Consider the following 24662-nt stretch of genomic DNA (forward strand, 5'->3'; position numbering starts at 1 on the left):
TGAGGAAAACCTCAAAGTTATATCAAAATTGGCTTCAATTCAGGTGGCTCATCAAGGAAGGGGGTGTGAGGAACAGATCCAAGACTCATCTTCCAACTCAAGTGCTTAGTGCCATATAAAATCATCAACCTAAATTGAGTAGCACAAATCATCTGACTAGTTTATACCTTAATCATCTTTTTTTCTCATGTCTTCCCAATGTTGTACTATTGAAGGTATTTTATAGAAAGTACACTTATAAGAACATATGAATGTATCAAATAAGATATTTGTATTGAAAAGTTCATTTTAATATATTATTATATTATATATAACCTATTAGTGTATTATTATTATTATATTATATATAGCCTAATAATATATTATTATTATATTATATTAATACTCCAACACTCGCTTATTAATATATCTTAACTAGTTTTGGGATGTATTATATATTATATTAATATTAATAAAATAATATATAGGTATAATTGTTTTTCATTAATATTTATATATTAATACCTTAGTATTAATATACTAATAATACATTATATTATATATATTAGATACCAAATTTCTATATACTAATTATTAATCTCATCTATTTTTTTTTAAGTTTTTTAGGTTTTTTATCTTTTTTATTTTTATATTTAAAATTGCATCTTTCAGTTCTCATCTTCCTATTTTCTTTTATTTATACATCTTCTTCTCTCCTCCTTCTCTCAATAAATTGGTCTTCATAATGAGTCACCTTCCACGCTTATGGCCTTCAAATATTAACTGCGAATGAAATTCCACACCCAAATTCTTCAAATTTTGACCATCACATTAACCTACAAACAAAAATTGATCTTATTAGAATATGTTTGACTCAACAAAGAGAAATTTGTTCTTTAAAAATTAGATGTAATTTTTTTGTTCCTTGCGAGTAAATTATGTTAATACAAGTCTTATTTTTATTTTCATTTAAAAAAAAAATCTATATTCTTACCAATCAAGATAAAATGTTAATATAGCCTCACATAAAAAAAATTTTAATTTCTAATTGCAAGTCTAACAAGTTGCAATATGAACCTTTACCTTATATATTGCATCATATTTTAAATTATCATTCTTTTTGCATTTCTAAATGTTTTATAACTTTTACATTGTATATCCTAAAATAAAAAATTAAAACTAAAATGTATTATTAATTAACATACATTAGGCTTATTGGCAAAAAAAAGTGTATTGTATAGTTTAGTATTATTATTCGGCAAAAAGTGTATTGTATAACTTATTATTAAAAAGATATGTTATTCCTTACATGCTTAACTCATAGTTCACACATATCTCTATAATAAAAAACAAAAATAAGTTTCACTAAAATAACCTTTATTATTTTATTTCAATGTTACACATCATAAATTTCTTATTAACGAATTGATAATTTATAATATAAAATTATGTATAATCCAAGTAATGGGGAGTAAGAGTGGCCAAATTGTACATATGAAAATATTAAAGGTCATTGCTTTACATCGGAGTCGTTTAACGAGGCAGAGGAATTGCTCGGAAGGGCAAAAGTGGTAAATTTGGGTAAAAAATTTCAAACTTTCTTGTAAAGGCAGTGCTTGAATCGTGCTTTTGATGGTGTAAATGGATTCAACACCATCAAAAACTTCTAGAACACTCAAAATTTTGAAGTTTAACAACTATAATTTAGATTTACAAAAATCCTTAACAGATTTTCTCTAAATATAACCGAAATTTCCATAACTTTCCAGACGCTTTACATCTCCATACTTCACCTCCCCATTTTTATTTTAATCCAAAAGCATTTATATACCCACTTTGATATGTCAATATTATTCCAGTGACCATATTAAAAAAATATTAAAACGTTTGACTTATCAAGTTCGTAGGGTTGCATCATGCATTCTTCGAAGTCAATTAGCGAAGACTCCTCGCACAAAATTGAAGGTGGCTCTTTGTTAACCTTTCGTTCCCGCCAAATTTGACTTTGTTTTTCCTTCACATTTGGCGTTATTGTGAGGCCGCCGTCATCGTTAACTACAACACAAATGAAAGTCGGCAGGTTCGGCCTACAATTTTGTGTGTTTGCAAAGGACGTGCACCTTTAGTTATTTCTGCGCTTTTGGAAGAATCTCGTCTTCTCGAAAGTGACGTGTCCAAATATGGCCATGAGAGGGAGAACATCCTAATGCTCTGGGAAGATCATGGCAAAAGTAAACATATTGTATTTCATAATATTGGTATAAATAATAGTTTTATATTATTATATAGAAATATTGGTATAAATAATAGTTTTATATTACTATATATGAGTTAGTATTTTAGATGGTTTTTATAAAAACAAATTAAAGTTAAAATATCAATTTTTTAAATCGACTTTTCTATTTTAGAATATGGTTTTTCTAGTTTTAATTATATTATAGATAATTATTTGTTGTTTCTAAAAATTTAATCTACATATAATATTAAAAAATACTATGTAGAGGTTAAATTATGTTTTTTTTAACTTCCATATAAGAGTAGTTATGTTATTTTTTTCTTTTAATTAATGGATTAATTAAAAAAAATATTAAATGAACAAATGTCATAAGAAATAAGTGATGGTTATTCATAAGCAGTGGTAATGTTGAGCCATGGTATTGACCATTGGTATTGTAAAAAAGACTATTTCTTGATTAAGTATCTCCATAATAAAATGAAGGTAAATCTCCATGATTAAAAAATTTGTTCCATGTTTTTTAAAAGTGTGTATGCTTAAATTATGTATTAATTCTTAATAAGGAGGAGATGTGTATGTAATTCACTTAATTTTTCATATAAAATTGATATGTGACATTTAAAAATATCAATAATAATAAAATATAATGTGAATTATTGCAAGAGGTGTATTCTTGTGCATTCCTTATCTCAATACAAGAGAGATATGTAATTCTTTCCATGTTCAATCACTCCAAAGAGATGTGTAATTTCTTCTATTCTCAATCACCAGTAAGCATATGTTCCTTTTAAAATAAAAATAAAAATAAAAAATCAACATACATATTTGGTTAGTTCTAATTAAAAACATTATAAAACATCATTATTCCAACTCTCAATATACTTGTTCCATTCAAGATATTACAATCTAGTATAAAGTAACTTTGGTAAAAATATTAAATAAAATAATAACATATAACCAATGAAAATATCTTATCATAACTCATAACTTTAACTCATTAATGTAATATTTTAATAAACCAAAATTAACTCATTAATGTACTATTTTAGTAAATCAACATTTTCCAATGTTCCACATTTATTCGTGATCGTTATTACCGTTTTGCAATAAATCAACCATTAAACTTCTCCATAATTAAGTGAATTATATATTTTATGGCATCCAAGAACCTTTTATTATTTACTATGTCTCATTGGATATTAAGTATGTTTCATATCTAATAGTTTCAATTCATACTTGAAGGTATCTAATTAGATTATTATTGAAAAGAATAATGAAATAAATCAATCTATCTATTTAAGTGATTTAGAAATGCAAAGAAATGCTTAGATAAATAGATATCACTTAAATCTATTAAAATAATGCCATGTAACCCATGAAAATATCTTGTCACGACCGATAACCAATGAAAATATCTTGTCATAACCGATAACTTTAACGGATTAATGTAATTTTTAATAAATCAACGTTTTCCAATATTTCACATAATCCTGGTCAGTATTACCGTTTTGCAATAAATCAACCATTAAACTTCTCCATAATTAGGTGAAATATATATTTTCTGGCATCCAAGATCCTTTAATTATTTACTGTCTCATTGGATATTAAGTATGTTTCCTATCTAACAGTTTGAATTCATACTTAAAGGTATCTAATTAGATTTTAAATTTCTTCACATTCCTTATTATTGAAAAGCATAATGAAGCTTTTTTTATTTATTAGTTAAAACTAATAACCTAAAGAAACAAGTTAAATGGTTTATTATATTAAATATACATATAAATCAAATAAAACAAAAAAATTATAATTTAATTTTAAAAATATTATAACATTAATTATATTATAATATTAAAATAATTTTATGTGTGTTAATTGGGATTATTTATAGTGACTAGATAAAATGATTGTTATTTTTTTTACCCAGTTTCAAATGCTCATTAGTGACATGATGATGAAGAATATTGTTGCGACCAACATGATAATGAAGAATATTGTTCTAATGGCTTCGGGCCTATAAATATTCTTGTATTGAACCTCACTCTGCCCTTAGATTAAGAGGAAGGCTTATCCCTTTGATATATATATATATATATATATATATATATATATATATATATATATATATATGCCCCATTTTAACTATAAATTAAAATACTTGTTTATTTTCCCTAGTTAAAAGAAATTATAAACACTATAAAAATGAAATCATATAAATGTAATATAATCTTATATTTAGTATCGTTTCTAACTTTATATATGAAAGAAATAATGCATAGTTATCTAAATCCTCCTTAAATATTAAACTTTTAAGTGGTATCCAAAAAAAAATACGAGAGATTTATATTATATAAATTTAATATCTAATATAGTGTGTGAAGCTTTTCACCTTTTAAATCTCTTGAAATTTAAAATACTTCATAGTGAAATACAAACAAAAGTAATTAGCTTGAGGGATCAACATAAATACTTCTTACATAAAACTTCAACTTCAAGCTAACTCATCAGACAAAGTAATCCATATTTCAAATGAGGGACCCAAATCTAGTATTGAATCACTATTGCAATCCCTTTTATTTAAGCGTAGCTCACATGAATTTCAGGTAATGGAAAGAATATCAATATATGGAAGGAAAACATTATGCACCCGCCTCTCCCTCCCCAACCTTGCCTCCCTCCACATCTCTCACCATACTCTATCCATGGTTCAATTAAGATGGGAAGAAATTATTATTTGATATTTTAAATTGGAATTAGACTAGTGGTTGGTGTTGTTAGGACCTCAACTCCATTTTGCAACATTTACAACACCTCTTGCCAGTCCTTCTCTCAATGCATGCAAGAAATTCCTTGAAATAATGACAAGATGAATATATGATATATGGGAGAAGATCCACATGTACCATTAAATTGAAATATGAATCTATTATCTTTCGTGACAGTCCTCCCCTTGACTCTCATATTTGGTCAAACATTTGGAACCAAAATAGTTTTGATAAATTCAACATTTTTTGCTTGACCATATCCCATAAAAGTTTTCTAACATCAAATAATTTCTTAAAGAGGAGATTTTAAGGTACTACCATATGTTTTCTCTGCAATCCAATAATGAAGGAATAAACAATTTTTTCATAGGTTGTGATTTCTTTAAGCATGTCTAAAATCATGCCTTGCAACAACTATCCCCCAAAGTGAAATGGAAAGATATTACCCATAACTTGGAATAAACAATTTTTTCATAGGTTGTGATTTCTTTAAGCATGTCTAAAATCATGCCTTGCAACAACTATCCCCCAAAGTGAAATGGAAAGATATTACCCATAAGTTATTTGAATCTTGGAATAAATATTATATTATCGCAGCTAAAGGAAATCCTCTTTTTAGAAGGATCTGAATGGCCTTGTGAAATTCTATGTACTAGAATTTTTTTCTTCATGTCTAGAGTAACTAACAACTAGGTCGATCTCATACTCACATGACAGTGAGTCAATTTTGGCAGCTACAACTATAACCTCTAAGTGAACCGAACCACTCCCCAACATTCAAACACGAGTAAGTAAACAGGGATTTGAACATGGGACCTTGTACTCACATTTACTTTACATTTCCATGGGCTAGCTAAGTGAGCTCTCCATGGGGGGGTTTATTTGTTGGAAAATATGGATTGCAAGATATAGAATTGTCTTCCAAGATATATCTACCACTCCAAAAGTTGTAGTTAGAGTATCCAATTCTCTATTAGAATAACATATGTGGTACATAAATCCAAAAATTTATAGACATCAATAAATAGACTCATGTGAGTAAAGATGGATATTGTAATACTTTTCGCAACTTTTATCTCGTCATCTAGTGCTTAGAAAGAACTCTTAGAAGTTATCAGTTTCCAAAGATCATTTCAAGGAATGGATCTTCTCACCAAATGGATTCATCATTTTCTTTAATGGAGTCTCCCATAAAAACCTAAGGATGACAAGTGTGGCAGGGGAGCCTCTCTAAGGTCAAGGAAGACAAATTGAGCTATCATATACATGAATCTTGGGCCTATCTTCTAATAACCAGGTGGAAACATCTTGTCTCCTTCAAGGAATAATTTTGGCTAAATTGTAGTCCATCAAAGCTCTAATTATAGTCATAGGCTAGACATTTCAATCTAGGTTCATCTCCCTCTAATATCAAGCTAGGTTCACTATATAGGGTAATTCTTGATCACTTATCCTCAATCCTGATTGTTCCTCCATTTCGAATGTCTTAACCAAACATGAGCTAGGGAATTAAATTCCTCGGTAAACTCACTAGATAAACATGTGATATCAAATTTACAAAAGATTTTTCGGCGAAGATCACATGAGACATCGTTTGTCGACGCGTTTCGAACCAACCAGTGTGGTTCATCGTCAGGACAAGTTGAAGAAACAGATCTAGCTTAGCAGGTTAAATAGACAGAGCAAAGCCTCCAACGGCTAAAAAGACTAACAACTACTTTTGACTAGGTACCGGGATCAAAAACCCTATTTAATAAAAATGTTACCCTAGGGGGACCAGTCCTTTAAATAAAAATAATATTATGATAAAAAATATTAATAAATAATTAAAATATTAAAAATAATTAAACAATTATGTTCAATTAGTACCTAAAAATAATTCCTAATAATAGTTAGTTAAAGATAAATAATTAAAAATTATATCTAAGGGAAAAAATTATTCTACAGAGGGACCAGCCCTTTAAATAAAAGTAATATTATGATAATAGTTAGATACAAATATTAATAAATAATTAAAATTTTATTTAAAATATTAAAAATAATTAAATAATTATGTTCAATTAGTAACTAAAAATAATTCATGATGATAGTTAGTTAGAGATAAATAATTAAAATTTATATTTAAGGGGAAAAAAAAAATTCATAGAGGGACCAATCCCTTAGAATAAATAAAATAATTATGTGATAATAATAAAAATAAAAAAATTTAAATGATAATAGTTAGTAATAATACATGATAATAGTTAGTTAAACATAATTAAAATTATATTTAATTATTAAATATAATTAAAATTATATTTAAAATAAAATTATATTAAAATTAAAATATAATTAAAATTATATTTAAAATTAAATTATAGATTGGTAGGATTCTCAGGTCGAATGATGTCCCTATGACCTTTAGGCCCCTGAACACCATTCGCATGTCCCTCAGATCAGCGAAGGATCCTATCGACCCTAAAGATATGAAAGGTGTGTACTTGATCCCCTGTTCCTGTGGGACCCCTTACAGTGGGGAAACTGGTCACTCCATTAATCAGAGGATTAGTGAGCATGCTGCAGATCTTAAGCATAGGCGTACTAAGTCTTCCGCTTTAGCTGAGCACGCCGAGAAAACCAATCATCATGTTTGTGTTGAGGAAGCTAGTGTTATTGCTAGGGTTTCGCACTTCCATCATCGGAAATTTAGGGAGGCCCTTGAGATTGAAAAGAGGTCGAGTAATCTCAATAGAGATGATGGCTGGAAAATCAGTTGGTGTTGGGTCCCAGCACTCTCGACCTAGTCTTCTCTTTTCTTTTTTCTTTTTTTTTCTTTTTTTTTTTAACTTAACTTACATATTTATTTAATTATTTATTATTATTCTGAATTATTTTATTATTATTATTATTATTATTATTATTATTATTATTATTATTTTAATTTTATTTTTTTTTTATTTTTTTTTCATCTCTATCTTTTATATAAGAATGGTCCTGTTTTTATTTCCTTCTTATTTTTAATTATTTATTTGTAACTAACTATTATCATGAAGTATTTTTAGTTACTAATTTAACTTATAAAAAATTTTATTTTTATTATCATTAAATCATTTTATTTTAAGGGGTTGGTTCCCCTAGGATAATATAATTTTAATTATTAAAATATAATTTTAATATAATTTAATAATATAATTTTATTTTAAATATAATTTTAATTATATTTAATAATTAAATATAATTTTAATTATGTTTAACTAACTATTATCATGTATTATTACTAACTATTATCATTTAAAAAAATTTATTTTTATTATTATCACATAATTATTTTATTTATTCTAAGGGATTGGTCCCTCTATGAAAATTTTATTTTTTTTTCCCTTAAATATAATTTTTAATTATTTATCTCTAACTAACTATCATCGTGAATTATTTTTAGTTACTAATTGAACATAATTGTTTAATTATTTTTAATATTTTAAATAAAATTTTAATTATTTATTAATATTTGTATCTAACTATTATCATAATATTACTTTTATTTAAAGGGTTGGTCCCTCTCTAGAATAATTTTTTCCCTTAGATATAATTTTTAATTATTTATCTTTAACTAACTATCATTAGGAATTATTTTTAGGTACTAATTGAACATAATTGTTTAATTATTTTTAATATTTTAATTATTTATTAATATTTTTATCATAATATTATTTTTATTTAAAGGACTGGTCCCCCTAGGGCAACATTTTTATTAAATAGGGTTTTTGATCCCGATACCTAGTCAAAAGTAGCTGTTAGTCTTTTTAGCCATTGGAGGCTTTGCTCTGTCTATTTAACCTGCTAAGCTAGATCTGTTTCTTCAACTTGTCCTGACGATGAACCACACTGGTTGGTTCAAAACGTGTCGACAAATGATGTCTCATGTGATCTTCGCCGAAAAATCTTTTGTAAACTTGATATAGATCACAGAAGCCTAAACTCTACTATGTGATATCAAAGTTAATCGAAGAAAGAGGGAGTATCCAATCCTTTAAAGACTAGTCCATGCAATTAGACCACTACAAAATTCTTATTTCAAAATTTACATGCATGAATGCACTTAAGAAGGATTAATGTGCCTTAGACAATGGGTTGGATTTATATTAATAACCTCATAGGTTTCCACACGAGTGAATTTATGTGAAAACAAAGTGAAATGATGACATCCGAAGGTTGCAAATAGGGTTTAGGGGCATATTTTCATTTCATTCATGCAACGGGAATGACATGGAGAATTGTTGTCAATGATATCCTCTATGCATTCCAAAGAATAGAGTCTCTTAAGTGGGATATAGGATGAGATGGCACATGCAAAGTTGATTTAGATTAGGTTAATTATTATTTAGTCACTTAACTCAATAATCATTGATTTCAAGGATGGTACCGCTAAGGATATTTCTATGGAATTGGTTGCCACTCAGTTATTTTATTCACAAGCTGCAAATTCTTCTTGTCTCCTTCGCTTTCCAAGATACATGTTTTTATCTCTTTGGTTTGGTGCATATTCCTTCTCCGAAACAAACTAAGCCTCCTTTTGATAAAGGCATGGCAAGTAGATGAAGGCATGGCAAGTAGATGAGGATGAGGAATGTTTCCAAGTGTGAAACAAGAACGAATGGAAATTGCAAACCAGATAATAATTGCAACACTTTGCATGCAAATTGATAGGTTGTCTCATTAAGTGGATGCTCTATTGGGTATAATATCTAACCATACGAAACAAATGTAAGGTCTTGGTGAGGAAAACCTCAAAGTTATATCACAATTGGAATCAATTCAAGTGGCTCATCAAGGAAGGGGTTGTGAGGAACAAATCAAAGACTCATCTTCCAACTCAATTTCTTAGTGCCATACGTAATCATCTACCTAAATTGAGTAGCACACATCATATAACTTGTTTATACCTTAATCATCAATTTTTCTCATGCCTTCTTAATGTTGTAATATCTAAAATATTTTATAAAAAATACACTTATAAGAACTTATTGATGTATTAGATAAAATATTAGTTGAGAAGAATTTATATTATTATATTATTATATTATATATAACCTATTAGTGTATTATTATGATGTTATATAGAACATACTAGTATATTATATTAATACTTCAACTTTCGCTTAGCAATATACCTTAACTAATTTTAAGATGTATTATATATTATATTAATATTAATAAAATAATATATATGGATAATTCCTTTGCATTAATATTTATATATTAATAGTTATATATTAATAGAGTTCAATATATTATATATATTATATATTAAACTTAAATGTACTAATTATTAATTTGGTCTATCTTTATCAGGTTTTTTAGGTTTTCTATTTTTTTTGTTGGTATATTTAAGGTTCCATCTTTCAACTCTCATCCTCCTATTTGCTCTTATTTATACATCTTTCTCTCTTCGTTGGGTCACGTTCTAGACTTGAAACATCACCAAATAATGACCGTGAATAAAATTTCGAACCCAAATTCTTCAAATTTTAACCACCACATTAAGAGTTGATATTATTAGAATATGTTTGAGAGGAGAAATTTGTTCTTTAAACATATAATGGGTCACGTTCCGAATTTTAAACATAGCCTTCAAAAAATGACTGTGAATGAAATTCCGAACCCAAATTCTTCAAATTTTGACCTATCAAAGAAACCTACACAAGAATTGATATTATTAGAATAGGTTTGAGTCAACGAGGAGAAATATGTTCTCCATGCAGGTAAATTATGTTAATACAAGCCTTATTCTTATGAATCAAGAAAACACACATAATTTTTTTTTAATTTCTAATCTCAAGTTTAACAAGTTACAATATAAACCCTAGGGTTATATATTGCATCATACTTTAAATTATTATTATTTCTACTTTCTTAAATGTTTTATAACTCTTATATTTTATATCATAAAATCGAAACTAAAACAATAATATTATTTATGATAAAAAAATATTATTAATTATGATACTCTAAAATTATTAGACAAAAAATACATTGTATAATTCAATATAAGAAATGTATAATTCCTTATATGTTTTACTTAGATTCCACACATCTTTATAGTAAAAAAACAAAAATAAATTTTATTAAAATAATAGTTACTATTTAAATTTACTGGTATATTTACGCCGTAAGACGTTTCCCTCTGAAATAAACTTCCCTAAAATCTACCTGTCATTCCTGTGCGCCGTCAGATCATGTGTTAGACGATTATAGTATTGTTAGTCGTTCGATTAAGAGAAGGTAGTTAAATGGTTGCTCACGTCATCGAAACCGTCGCGGGGTTTGGATGCGCTGGGAAGCTGAAGCGAACAAAGTTATTTCACAGAGCAATGATATGAATGAGAACTGTTCTTGCTTGCTTCAGCTATCCTCCACAGGATCCACAGAACTTGTTTCCAGGGCTCTGGCCTGGTATCACTGAACATTGTTTCTTCCCCGTTATTTCATCACGGCAGAACTCGGGTAATCTCACCCTGGAAGCTCTTATCTTCTGAGTTATAATGTTTAATTTGAAACCAGGGTTTTACTTGTTTTCATGGGTTGTTTTTGCAGGCCAGCAACAAACCCCAACAAACTCCAAGTGGGGTTGGTGTTATCGGCTATCAAGAACTCCGGAAGTGCAGGAACAACTTCTCTCACTCAGGTTGGCGAGCTCAGCCTAAGGCTTGTCTTACGATTTCCTTTGAAGCTATGTAGGCTTTATTACTGTGGAACATGTTTGGTTATTCCTCTTCCAGCAGAGGGTTTGATAGTGAAATGAGTTATTGTACAACCGGAACTTGCCTGCGGTATCCTAGGGCTTCCTGAAGCTACCACCTCACCCCTATGAATGTTTGGAAGAAAATTAGCCTTAATCTCTGGTTTGAGGATCCTCGGCCCAGAATATAGTTTAATGGTTCACAACCGACAGCACGGTTGTTGCCTTAATTACAAATTCTCTGTATAAGATCTACTATGACTATTTATTTTCTGCAATGTAATTTAAACGGTTTGACACATTCAAATTTGGTTTAGGCTGATGATACTCTGTATTCGTTATGACTGTTGCATTTCAGCGACCAAGAGGTATGCGGAAATTATTTCTGTCCCTCAAGATCACTCCCAGCATAGTAATAATATTCATTCAGTTCAATGCCTAATTAAGTTCTGGAGCATCTTTTCGCCCTTTCAGCAATTGTATTAGTCTTTTTAAAAAAATGTATTTATGTCTGGAAGAAATGGGGTAGTCATGCTGTTACATCTCCTCGGTGTTTCACAGGTTTACTCATTTCCAGTTAATGAATAAGATTGTTGATATCTCTCTTTACAGTTCATTCTATAAATAAATAGGGTTATGGGTTTCATTCTTATCATTTTGACGAATATTGTTATTTGCATTTGCTCGCTGTATATAATTTCTACAGTGGAGATTTCCCAGTTTCCCCAATGGAGCTCTTTCTTTGAAATTGGGGTTTCTTCCCCAAGAGGGTCAATCTACCTGAACAGGTTACCCTGGCTGGAGGATAGGTATTTTAATACCTCACTTACCCTCAGACCAGTGTATTGGCACTATGAACATGGTTCATTTACTCCCTTTACTTTAGTTTATCAGTCACAGTGTCTCTGTTGATTATGGGTTGAATAACATTACCATTTCAATCCTGTTAGACAGGTATATCTCACAGTATGCTCTATCAATTTGTACAATTTATTTGTCCAAGAATGCATACTCAAATAAGTACTGTGTAATTCTTACATATACCACTTGTTGTCCCAGTTACATGTTTAATTCATAGGTACATAATAAAAGCAGTCTTTTCTTACTTAAGCTGTATTCTTTACTTATCTATTGCACAATTTATTTGTCCAAGAATGCATACTCAAATAAGTACTGTGTAAGTCTTACATATACCACTTGTTGTCCCAGTTACATGTTTAATTCATAGGTACATAACAAAAGCAGTCTTTTCTTACTTAAGTTGTATTCTTTACTTATCTATTGCGCTCTCAGCAACATATCATAAGCAGTATTATTTGGCTTATCTAATGCATTCTCATAACATAAACAGAACTACTTTTTCTTATCTGATGCATTCTCAGAAGCATAACCTAAACGGAATTACTTATTCTTATCTGTTGGATTCTCAGAAGCATATCATAAACATAATTACTTATCTGATGCGTTCACAGTTTTCCAAGAAAGTGAATTTGGGACAGGACCACACCTCCCAGCCTATGGAACTGGCAATGGCAATCACGTCCAAGTTCCCCCCGAGCTTCCTCCTTCCGTTACAGTTGTTGAGAGTAAACTCTCACAGGTTACTTCTCAGGGCTCAAAACCGTAGTCCAGCCTGGAAAAGTCAGATTTTCTCTCTGGCAGGGAGGTTTCCACTGGCACCAAGCCAGCCCCAGATAACCTTCCCCAAGGCAACATAGTATTCACACTCTGTTTCTCTAGGTGGTCACCTCTCTCCTTACGAACCCCTCCTCATGCCCTTTGAACTCTTTTTGTCTCCAGGACTTCGAAACTGCTCGGTAGTGCTAATTCTGCCATGGCAAACTCAATTCCAGTTTGTGCCCATATGGAATACTGTCCAGCATGTTTCTTTGCAAAATAACATTTGGTTTTCTGCAGTATGAAGGAGCTACAGCAGAAGATGGCCGGAAGCGAAGCATCTTTGACACTTTCACTCACAGGGAAGGTCTGTTTCATCACATATCTTCATTCATCCCTTCATTTGCATTCTACTGGGACTTTCAAGGCCAAGGCTGGAAGTGAGCTGTTGTTTGTTTTAACTGTATTGTCAGGAATTACTGTGGATGGACGTAATGGAGATGTCGCTGTTGATCAATACCATCATTACAAGGTATTATTATCTGCAAATCTAAGAACAATAAATGTCACTAGGACAACCTATATGCAGTGGCTACTTGTAAGCCATCCTCAAGATTTATGTGCATGTCCAACCCCATTATTGTTGTTTTCATACTAATGTATCAATAGTTAAACTCCTAGATGATTTGGGTATCAACCTGATGCAAAATTTCATGTGGGTTTTGAAGGAGGTTATTGATCTAATATCTGCGATGGGAGTAGATGCCTATAGATTTTCGATCTCATGGCCCAGGCTTATTCCTGGTATATTTCTGTTTGAGCTCTGAGCACATGTTTAATCCTGAGAATTTAGTAAACACTCAATGGACAATGATGGTAGGAAATAACTATTTCACATATATTGATGCAGATGGCAAAGGACCCATCAACCCAAAAGACGTTGAGTAGTATAATAACCTCATAAATGAGCTTTTGTCCCATGGTAGTATTTATTGACAAACCTGTCTCTCTACTTTGTTTTTATTCCTGTGACTATCATCCTTAAAACTGTTAATCATTTCACAATGCATGTCTCAGGCATTCAACCACATGTGACATTATACCACTTTGATCTGCCCCGAGCTCTGTAAGATTCCTATGGATGTTTCTTGAATCCACAGATTGTGTAAACATCTTATGTCATCTCCTGTTCTTGTTTTTCTTCCCATGTGGGTTGACACACAAGTCAAAGCATTAATTGATGTTGCATTAGTAACCTTATGATTAGAGAAGCAAAGTTCTCTAATCTACTTCGATCTTATGCAGGGAGGATTTTAAAGGTTATGCAGATGTGTGTTTCAGAGAGTTTGGTGATCGAGTGAAATATTGGTCCACTTTCAATGAGCCCAATGTTTTTGGCACTGCAGGATATGATGACGGCGTTTTCCCACCTCAAAGATGTTCCCAACCATTTGGAAATTGTACTGCTGGAAACTCAACTGTTGAGCCATATATTGTTGGTCACCATGTTTTGCTATCACATATAGCTGTTGTGGAGTTGTACAGGAAAACCTATCGGGTTCTTTTCCTCTCTGATCTATGTTCATCTCCATTCACTCTATGAGATTTTATAAATTTCTCGATGAATGCAGGAAAAGCAAAAGGGCTGGATTGCATTAGTAATTTTGGTACATTGGATGATACCTCTTACCAATAAATCCACAGATGTGGTTGCTACTCAAAGAGAAAATGATTTTATGGTGGGCCGGTGAGCGATTTCTACTTTCATTCTGATAATTTTGATATTTTGAATCCGTTATTCGATCCGATTACAACACATTCTATTTTCAATCCATTATATGATATTGTTGCTCCACATCCTGAATTGGTTTTACAGCTATACAATCCCCTCTCTAAAGATCAGCTCAAAACTCTGCCAAGGATAAATTTGTTAATGACAATCTCTCTTAGAGCATCTCGGATTGGTTTTCCAGCTATACAATCCCCCCTTCTCTAAAGAACAGCTCAAAACTCTTCTAAGGATAACTTTGTTAAGGACAATCTCTCTCAAGTTCAAAACTCTGCTAAGGATAACTTTGTTAAGGACAATCTCTCTCAAGCCTACTGTTGAGACAAGGGGCTCCTTCAGAATGCTAACTAATTTGGGATAGGCAACCTCAATTTACTAGATTTTTCTACTACAGCAATCTGTTGAGCTTTTTAGCTTTTGCTTTCTGGCTGTTTCCAATTGTCAATATATTCCTCTCAGAAAATGGAATACCTCAAAGGCTCTCTTGGGGTTCATAATTTAATTTTTATTTCAGCTTTAGATCTTTATACACAAATGTCTCAAGTTTTATTTGCTTTTGCTTTTGCCCATTTCCAAAGGTCAGTACTCTAAAAAAGGCATTAGGCTTTTTTGAGTCATAATTCAACTTTTATTTTTGGGACTCAAGTAGTTGTTGAGGCAAAAAATGATTCAATTATGGTGTTGCAGGGTTTTGATGTTATCAAAGCACACAGCCATCGACAAATCTTTCCTTGTTCCACTGTTGGCCCTAGAGGCACCTGGAGATGTCATTTCTTGGATCAGGTGACCAGGTTCTTCCCAGTTGCAAAATTAGACAAATTCCAGTGAAGTGAACTGAGAGTTTAAACTTCACCCCACATTTGGATTTGTTTGTCTACATTATTACAGAGGTGATTATGGTTTGTGGACTGCCTTTTTGGTCTTCCTTGTTAGACTATTTTACTACATTCCTGGTGAGTCACAAGAACTCAAATGCCATCCTATTTTACTTACTTGGTCGTTCTTTCCTGCACAGTATATTGAGTTGAATTGCATGACAGAACTGTAGTGTTTGACAAACTTAATTTGTTGGGAACAGGGGAATTGGAACTGCCATTTTTATTTGTGTTACTGGTGATTATTGCTCCTTATCAAGCCATGAACCTGAGGCAAGTTGTTGTTTTCCTTAACAAATGATTGAATTGGTGTTTGGAAATGTGGATGGTAGTTTATGGGATGTTGTTGATTTGCAGAGGAACCCAAGCTGGAATGGTCATTTCCATAGCGGCTTCTGCATACTTGATCTATCAACACGTCACCAGGACAGGGGGTATTAAAAAGGCTTTTGATCAGGGAGTTGTTGTACCCACCATTGCTGCTGCGTGCCTTATCTGTGTGCCATTCATATTCCCCGTTAAAGGGTATATATTTTAATTTAACCAGGTGTCAGGCCTAAACAGTGCCATATTTGTAAAGCCATCTTGACTCCCTACTTAAAATTTTCAAATTATTATTGTGGAAAATAGTACATGTAAGGTGGTGTGTAATAAAGATCTAGTATATAAATAAGTCCAACAAGCTGCATGATTGACTCCTTGGGAGCCTTGTCTTCTTGGCAAATCATGTCAATTTGGATTGCATGAGAGATTGGTTGAGAAAATTAGATCGGCTCTTTCTGGATATGTTTGAACCTCCTCTGTCCTTTGCAAGGGTAGCTGGTTGGCTGACTTGTTGAAAGCACTATTTTTGTCCATGGAGACAAAAACTGTATGAATAATATTTTAAAGAACGCAAGGTTCTTTTCAGTGGTCAAACCATGCCTTTTATTCAAAGTTGCAGATACCATACATGCAATGATATTCCTCTGATTTAAAAAATAAAGGATCCTCTATAGTATGAGAGTATACTGAGTTGGAGGGTTTTAAAATTCAGGTTAAATAACTTATTTCTTTGCCTTTTATGCATGTGAGGCATGATCACACAAAGTTATCCATTATTCACAGTTCTGAAATATTGTGGAGCTCCTGTGCACAATATTTATTTTCAATTTTTTGATATTTTCTATCTGTTTTCTGTCATTTTTTTATGTCGCTTAATCTGGCATCCTTTCTATTTTGATGCCAAATTTTTTACTGGATACAGAATCTACTTTCATTCTGCTAATTTTGATATTTTCAATCCATTATTCGATCTGATTGCAACACATTCTATTTTCAATCCATTATATGATATTGTTGCTCCAGTACACCTTCTGTCTTCTTAAAACAAGATAATACCATGGATTATACAACTCGCAATAAGTCGAGATATGCAGGCTGTTTTAGGCAATATCCCATTTTTGTTTCTGAGACTTCTGTCTTCTTAAAACAAGATAATACTGTTATCACCCCAAGAAACTCACCTAGGTTGTAAATCGGTGATGCTCAGGAACATTAAAAATTCAACAGTTTTGTTGGATAAAATGCTGGATCAATGGAAGATATGCAGCACCTTTAAGCCAGATAACCACTCCTACTATGATTTACCCCAGACATGGGTGAAGACCCCCAAACTACAAGGCTTTCAACCACCAACTACTCACGGTTTAAGGTAAAAGTGACAATGGAGAAGACTGATTGCACCAGCAGATACACAGAGCTCTGTGATGGCCAGCTGCAACCAGTTAGAGGATCTGCAATACTATTATTCAATGGATAGTGAGGATGACAGCTCCCCGATACTGAACAATAGCAATCTGCAAGCAATTTTCAGTGAACCACTAAACTTTAACATAGAGGTGGGATGACAGCCCCTCCGATATTAAAAATCCATAGCACATCAAATAAATGCAAGCAGGCACAGCCTAGAACAAGAAGAAGAAGTGGAAAGTGAGCAGGTGACAGCAAAAGAAGCTTGTATTAATGGAAATCAAGACCAGAAGCTGCAAGTCTCATAGTATTAACAGTCTCCAGAAGTTAAAAGGCTACAATAAGCTCTCATTCAGAGTGTTTGAATCCATTTTTGATTTTTTGTTAAGCAAAGCTAACAAATACCACGGATTATATAACTCACAATTGTCAAGATATGCAGGCTGTTTTAGGCAATATCCCATTTTTGTTTCTAAGCCTCTGTGACTTCAATTCTAAATGATTTTCCATATAAAACAAGTAATTTTTTCTTTCTTTATTGAGAAAGAACATATATTAAGTTTATATATAATATTATGGTGAAGTTAAATATTGAATTGGTATAAAGATAATTTGTTTATGATATAAGGATCTATTTTCTTATAGTAATTGGATTATTATTAGTTTTTACTGAGGTAGGACTTTACAATATAAAAAGCTTATTGAATTATTGAACAATGTAATTATGTAATGTTTAATTTTCAAAAACAAATATTTATTATTAGTTTTTACTGAGATAGGATACAGTTTAAAGTTTAGTTATAATGTAGTGGTGTTTCTTACTGGATAACAGAGTGGTATTGTCAATGAAGTGGTGTCTCCTACTAACTTAATGGTTGATCGGTTAAGTGAGTATGATTGCTTTCTCGGTCATCTTTCTTTTTGTGCAGAATTTGTGTAAAACAATGATTAGATAAGCCTTTCTTAGAGCATCCTGGATTGGTTTTACAGCTATACAATCCCCTCTCTAAAGATCAGCTCAAAACTCTGCCAAGGATAAATTTGTTAATGACAATCTCTCTTAGAGCATCTCGGATTGGTTTTCCAGCTATACAATCCCCCCCCTCTAAAGATCAGCTCAAAACTCTGCTAAGGATAACTTTGTTAAGGACAATCTCTCTCAAGTTCAAAACTCTGCTAAGGATAACTTTGTTAAGGAAAATCTCTCTCAAGCCTACTGTTGAGACAAGGGGCTCCTTCAGAATGCTAACTAATTTGGGATAGGCAACCTCAATTTACTAGATTTTTCTACTACAGCAATCCGTTGAGCTTTTTAGCTTTTGCTTTCTGATTGTTTCCAATTGTCAATATATTCCTCTCAGAAAATGGAATACCTCAAAGGCTCCCTTGGGTTCATAGTTTAATTTTTATTTCAGCTTTAGATCTTTATACACAAATGTCTCAAGTTTTATTTGCTTTTGCTTTTGCCTGTTTCCAAAGGTCAGTACTTTAAAAAAGGCATTAGGCTTTTTTGAGTCATAATTCAACTTTTATTTTTGGGACTCAAGTAGTTGTTGAGGCAAAAAATGATTCAATTATGTTGTTGCAGGGTTTTGATGTTATCAAAGCACACATCCATCGACAAATCTTTCCTTGTTCCATTGTTGGCCCTAGAGGCACCTGGAGATGTCATTTCTCAGATCGGGTGACCAGGTTCTTCCCAGTTGCAAAATTAGACAAATTCCAGTGAAGTGAACTGAGAGTTTAAACTTCACCCCACATTTGGATTTTTTTGTCTACATTATTACAAAGGTGATTATGGTTTGTGGACTGCCTTTTTGGTCTTCCTTGTTAGACTATTTTACTACATTCCTGGTGAGTCACAATAACTCAAATTCCATCCTATTTTACTTACTTGGTCGTTCTTTCCTGTAAAGTATATTGAGTTGAATTGCATGACAGAACTGTAGTGTTTGACAAACTTAATTTGTTGGGAACAGGGGAATTGGAACTGCCATTTTTATTTGTGTTACTGGTGATTATTGCTCCTTATCAAGCCATGAACCTGAGGCAAGTTGTTCTTTTCCTTAACAAATGATTGAATTGGTGTTTGGAAATGTGGATGGTAGTTTATGGGATGTTGTTGATTTGCAGAGGAACCCAAGTTGGAATGGTCATTTCCATAGCAGCTTCTGCATACTTGATCTATCAACATGTCATCAGGACAGGGGGTATTAAAAAGGCTTTTAATCAGGGAGTTGTTGTACCCACCATTGCTGTTGCGTGCCTTATCTATGTGCCATACATATTCCCCGTTAAAGGGTATATATTTTAATTTAACTAGGTTTCAAGCCTAAACATTGCCCATTTTTTAAAGCCATCTTGACTCCCTACTTAAAACTTTCAAATTATTATTGTGGAAAATAGTACATGTAAGGTGGTGTGTAATAAAGATCTAGTATATAAATAAGTCCAACAAGCTGCATGATTGACTCCTTGGGAGCCTTGTCTTCTTGGAAAATCATGTCAATTTGGATTGCATGAGAGATTGGTTGAGAAAATTAGATCGGCTCTTTCTGGATATGTTTGAACCTCCTCTGTCCTTTGCAAGGGTAGCTGGTTGGCTGACTTGTTGAAAGCACTATTTTTGTCCATGGAGACAAAAACTGTATGGATAATATTTTAAAGAACACAAGGTTTTTTTCAGTGGTCAAACCATGCCTTTTATTCAAAGTTGCAGATACCATACATGCATTGATATTCCTCTGCTTTTAAAAAATAAAGGATCCTCTATATTATGAGTTGGAGGGTTTTAAAATTCAGGTTAAATAACTTATTTCTTTGCCTTTTATGCATGCGAGGCATTATCACACAAGGCTATCCATTATTCACAGTTCTGAAATATTGTGGAGCTCCTGTGCACAATATTTATTTTCAATTTTTTGATATTTTCTATCTGTTTTCTGTTCCCACCAACACGCAATGCTGCATCTCCATCACTCTAGAATAGAAACTTGACATCTGGAATTGCAAAAAAATGATATCAATTGGAAGGCCTAGCTGCAAAGCATTTCTGGGGTGTGTAAAGCAATTTCAACAAAAAACCGTCTAGCAGTGGGAAACATTCTAGGGTACTTGATGTTTTACTAGCTTAAAATTATAATTAAATTAAATCAAAACTTTATTCTGAAATAATATAAAATTAGTATAAACCTGACTTACAATGATGGGGGCTTACATAAACAATGTCGTGCCGTTCCAAAGTTGGGATTCCTCAATGTTTGACATTAATCAACATGCCATTTGTTCCCTTCCATTCAAAAGTTCAAGTTGGTTTCCTGATCAAGAAAGATCGATTGCATCCCTCCTTCTGAGCAACTCAATAATGATAAATGACCGAATTAGCACTTCAACATATAAAAAGCAGAATTGTGAAAAAACATATGTTTTGTAATGTTGCTTCTCGCCCATGCTTTTGTTCTCTTTAGAAAGTGATGTTCCTAACATTTCTCCAAAGGGAAATTTTGACAATTTTCCAAACTGGTGCAGCTATAAAGACAGCCAAAAATGTTAAAAATGAGTACTATAAAAGAAAGTGTCTTATGTGTCATGCAACAAGATCAGAACCGTCTTGTCAATAATCAAGCTTAACATACTAAACTTTTAACGCATCCATTCATGCTATCAAAGCAATACAGAATCTTGTATGAAACTTACCAGAGGTGAGCCTGCTCCACATGAAGAAGCTACGAGACAACTGACATATTCTCAACATGTTTCTCCTTATTTCCGCGTGTCACAAGAGGCAACTTCTAGACCAATAGAGGATAGTATAGAGAAGCATTCAAGCCACTCCCAAATAGTGCTCAAACTTCATCTTGTATTACCAATAATCCTGACAAGAGCACGTTCCATCCTAAAATGGTGAAAACGTATAATGTCCCTTACTACAATTTCACGTCCAACAATCTTAGAAATAAACTTGACAGCATTGTGACAGTCACCACATACACGAAGGTTCTTTATTATTCGAATAGGGGCCCCAGGAGGTGTGCTCATAAGCCCAAATGCAATGGCTAGCTTCTCACTGTGATGGTAGAGGACATGTTCCTTATGTTCATCCTCCATATCATGGAGGACAAAGTTTGTGTTCGGTACATAACCTGCCTCCTCCATTGGCCCGGCCAATGTATTCAACATTGCATGAACTTCTTCTATTTGTGGGTGTGATCTATCTTCTGACATGAATGCATGTACTCTATTCTTGACCTCAATCCAGCTGAACCCTGGCTTCTTTTTTGCGTCTCTGTCTTTCATCATTTTTCTAACCTTGGCTGCATCATCCCACCTACCAGCTGCAAAATAGATATTTGAAAGCAGCACATATGCAGAAGTATTTTGTGGCTCCAAATCGAAAAGCAATTGTGTGACACACTTTCCTATTTCTATATTGCCGTGAACTCTGCAAGCACTGAGCAGTGCCACCCAAATACTGACATCAGGTTCAAATGGCATCTTATTGATGAAATCTTCTGCCTCGTATAGATGACCAACACGACCAAGAAGGTCAATCATGCAGGCATGATGATCCATTCTTGGTGTGATGTTATGTTCATGCCTCATGGAATGAAAGTAATAATGTCCTCGATCTACTAGACCTGTATGGCTGCAAGCAGAGAGAACACCAAGGAAGGTTATGGCATCTTGCCTAATGCTTGTCAGTAGCATTTGCTCAAAAAGTCTCAAGGTTTCCACCCCATCCCCATGCTGAGCATGACCAACAATCATTGCATTCCATGAGACAACATCACGCTCAATCATCTTCTCGAAAACTTTCCGTGCATCTTTTATGCCTCCACATTTGGCATACATAGTAACCAGGGCGTTGACCACAGACATGGGTGACTCAAACCCCATACAGAAAATGTGGGCATGGATGTGTCTTCCATGCTCAAGAACTGCTAGGTTGGCACACACACTAACAATGCTAGCAAAAGTTGCCTCATCTGGCTTCAAACCAGTGTGTTGCATTTGACAAAAGAGTTTTAGAGCCTCTTCACTATACCCATGCTGCACATACCCTGCAATCATTGCATTGCAGGAGATCACATCTTGTTCAGGCATTTTGTCTAACACTTGACGGGCATATTGTAGGCTGCCAGATTTAGCATACATGTCTACAAGAGCACTTCCAACGAACATATTTGAGTCAAAACCAGTCTGGATAATGTGGCTGTGAAGTTGTTTACCTTCTTCAAAAGCAGGTAAGCTGGAACTTACACTGAGAATGCTTGCATAAGTGAATTGATTCAGTTTCACACCTATCTGTTTCATTTGGAAACTAAGCTTTAAGGCCTCCTGATAATGGCCATTATGTGCATATCCTGCAATAATTGCATTCCATGAGATTAAGTCTCGTTCCTGCATTTTATCAAACACACATAGTGCATCTTCTATGGTTTGAGTTTTGGCATACATTGTAACAATAGCATTGCACACGGAAACTTGGGACTGGAATCCACTTCTGATAATGTACGCATGGACCTGTCTGCCAAACCTCAAATCAATGAGAATAGCACACGCATTGACGACACTGACAAATGTCAACTCATTTGGCTTCATATCGGTCTGGTGAATTTGATTAAAAAACCTTGTGGCCTCGTCCACTTGCCCATTTTGGGCATATCCTGCAACCATGGCAGTCCAAGAAACAATATTTCGAACTGGCATTAAATAAAACATTTGGCGTGCACCATCTACTCTCCCACATTTGACATACATATCAACAAGAGCAATCCCAACAAATACATTTGACTCAAATCCAAGCTTAACAACCGGTCCATGAATTTTCCTCCCATATCCTAAATCCACCATGCATGCACTTACAACACTGGCTAAGGTGAACTCATTAGGTTTCATGGCCATCCATTGCATCTGGCCATATAAATCCATGGCTTCAACCTGATCACCACATCGGGCATATGCCACAATCATTGCGTTCCAAGAAACTATGCTACGTTCATGCATTTTTTCAAACAGAGACTGTGCATTTTCCACATACCCACATTTTGCATAACCTGTAAGAACCGTAGTCCATGAACAGGCATCTCGTTTAGGTATTGTGTCAAATGCTTGGCATGCATCCTTAATTCTCCCACACTTCACATACATGTCAATCATACAATTCCACAAATAGATGCTTGGCTCAAAGTCGGTTTTAACCATATGGCCATGAACCGTCTTGCCCTCTGCTATTTCCGCACTCCAGCAAGTGACAAACATAAATATTAGGATCCACTTGAACAAACCTGCAATATGTAGAATTCAGAACACCTATATCATGGCTACTTCCCTGTTCTTCTTTGGGATAATCTTTGAGAGCATAACCAAACTCTCTTTGCTTATTTACCCAGTACCTACACTCTAGATGAAACACCATTATATTCAAAATGCTTCTCTGAGTATGATGATGGTGTTTGAGCTGTTTTAAACAGGTGAAATTCATAGCACTCAGTGCCATTCATCTTATCAGAATTTCACCTATTTAAAACAGCTCGGACACCATCATCATACTCAGAGAAGCATTTTGAATACATTGGTGTTTCATCTAGAGTGTAGGTACTCGGTACAAGTAAAGTTAGCTTCATGTTCTCACCCATAATGATTGCCTGGTTCGTGACCAACATCATGATAGGACAGTATAATATTGTGAAATATTATCCTGGAGCATTCAAGGCATTCAACCCATATTATATATACTATTACTTTCATGAATATCACTAATAAGGATGGGTGATGCTTGGAGGTGTAGTCTTATGTATAACAGGTATTGATTATTCGCATGATGATATGTGTCTCATTTTATCATATAGTATACTTGGAACTATTTTCTAAATTGATAAATCCATACCAATGATTTTCTCAAAGAAAATTCAGAACTTTATCCCAATTATTTATGTTAAAGCTATACAAATAG

General features: G+C 33.0%; 2 protein-coding genes, 1 long non-coding RNA gene and 1 pseudogene across 6 annotated transcripts; 3 read left to right on the plus strand and 1 right to left on the minus strand.

Moving 5' to 3' along the window:
- The first annotated feature begins 11120 nt into the window (after positions 1–11120).
- On the plus strand, positions 11121–14818 carry LOC149159926 (uncharacterized). 4 transcript variants are annotated; one of them, XR_016261771.1, is made up of 7 exons: positions 11121–11460; positions 11551–11641; positions 12013–12063; positions 13613–13679; positions 13786–13844; positions 14041–14116; positions 14618–14818. XR_016261771.1 is itself a non-coding variant. In XM_089436592.1 (6 exons), the coding sequence occupies exons 1-6, from the start codon at positions 11337–11339 to the stop codon at positions 14054–14056; spliced, it is 408 nt and encodes a 135-aa protein (XP_089292718.1). In that variant the 5' UTR covers positions 11121–11336; the 3' UTR covers positions 14057–14531. The 4 variants fall into 4 exon arrangements, 1 of the variants encoding a protein (XP_089292718.1); XR_016261770.1 differs by lacking the exon at positions 14618–14818 and adding an exon at positions 14223–14531; XR_016261772.1 differs by lacking the exons at positions 12013–12063; positions 14618–14818 and adding an exon at positions 14223–14531.
- Positions 14819–15726: 908 nt separating this feature from the next.
- LOC149159927 (cold-regulated 413 inner membrane protein 2, chloroplastic-like) lies at positions 15727–16850 on the plus strand. Its single transcript, XM_089436591.1, has 4 exons — positions 15727–15884; positions 15990–16054; positions 16180–16249; positions 16334–16850. Exons 1-4 carry the CDS (start codon positions 15766–15768, stop codon positions 16512–16514), a joined length of 435 nt encoding a protein of 144 aa, XP_089292717.1. The 5' UTR covers positions 15727–15765; the 3' UTR covers positions 16515–16850.
- Positions 16851–19105: 2255 nt separating this feature from the next.
- On the plus strand, positions 19106–19976 carry LOC149159928 (uncharacterized). Its single transcript, XR_016261174.1, has 3 exons — positions 19106–19561; positions 19687–19756; positions 19841–19976. It is a non-coding gene; the product is annotated as an uncharacterized LOC149159928 (long non-coding RNA).
- A 1495-nt stretch (positions 19977–21471) lies between these two features.
- On the minus strand, positions 21472–24206 carry LOC149159929 (putative pentatricopeptide repeat-containing protein At3g13770, mitochondrial pseudogene; annotated as a pseudogene).
- Between the last annotated feature and the right edge of the window lie 456 nt (positions 24207–24662).

Source organism: Pinus tabuliformis, chromosome 5_2 (assembly GCF_031772625.1).
Source record: "Pinus tabuliformis cultivar Carrire ecotype Pingquan chromosome 5_2, CPIR1, whole genome shotgun sequence".
In the NCBI taxonomy this organism is placed as follows: domain Eukaryota; kingdom Viridiplantae; phylum Streptophyta; class Pinopsida; order Pinales; family Pinaceae; genus Pinus; species Pinus tabuliformis.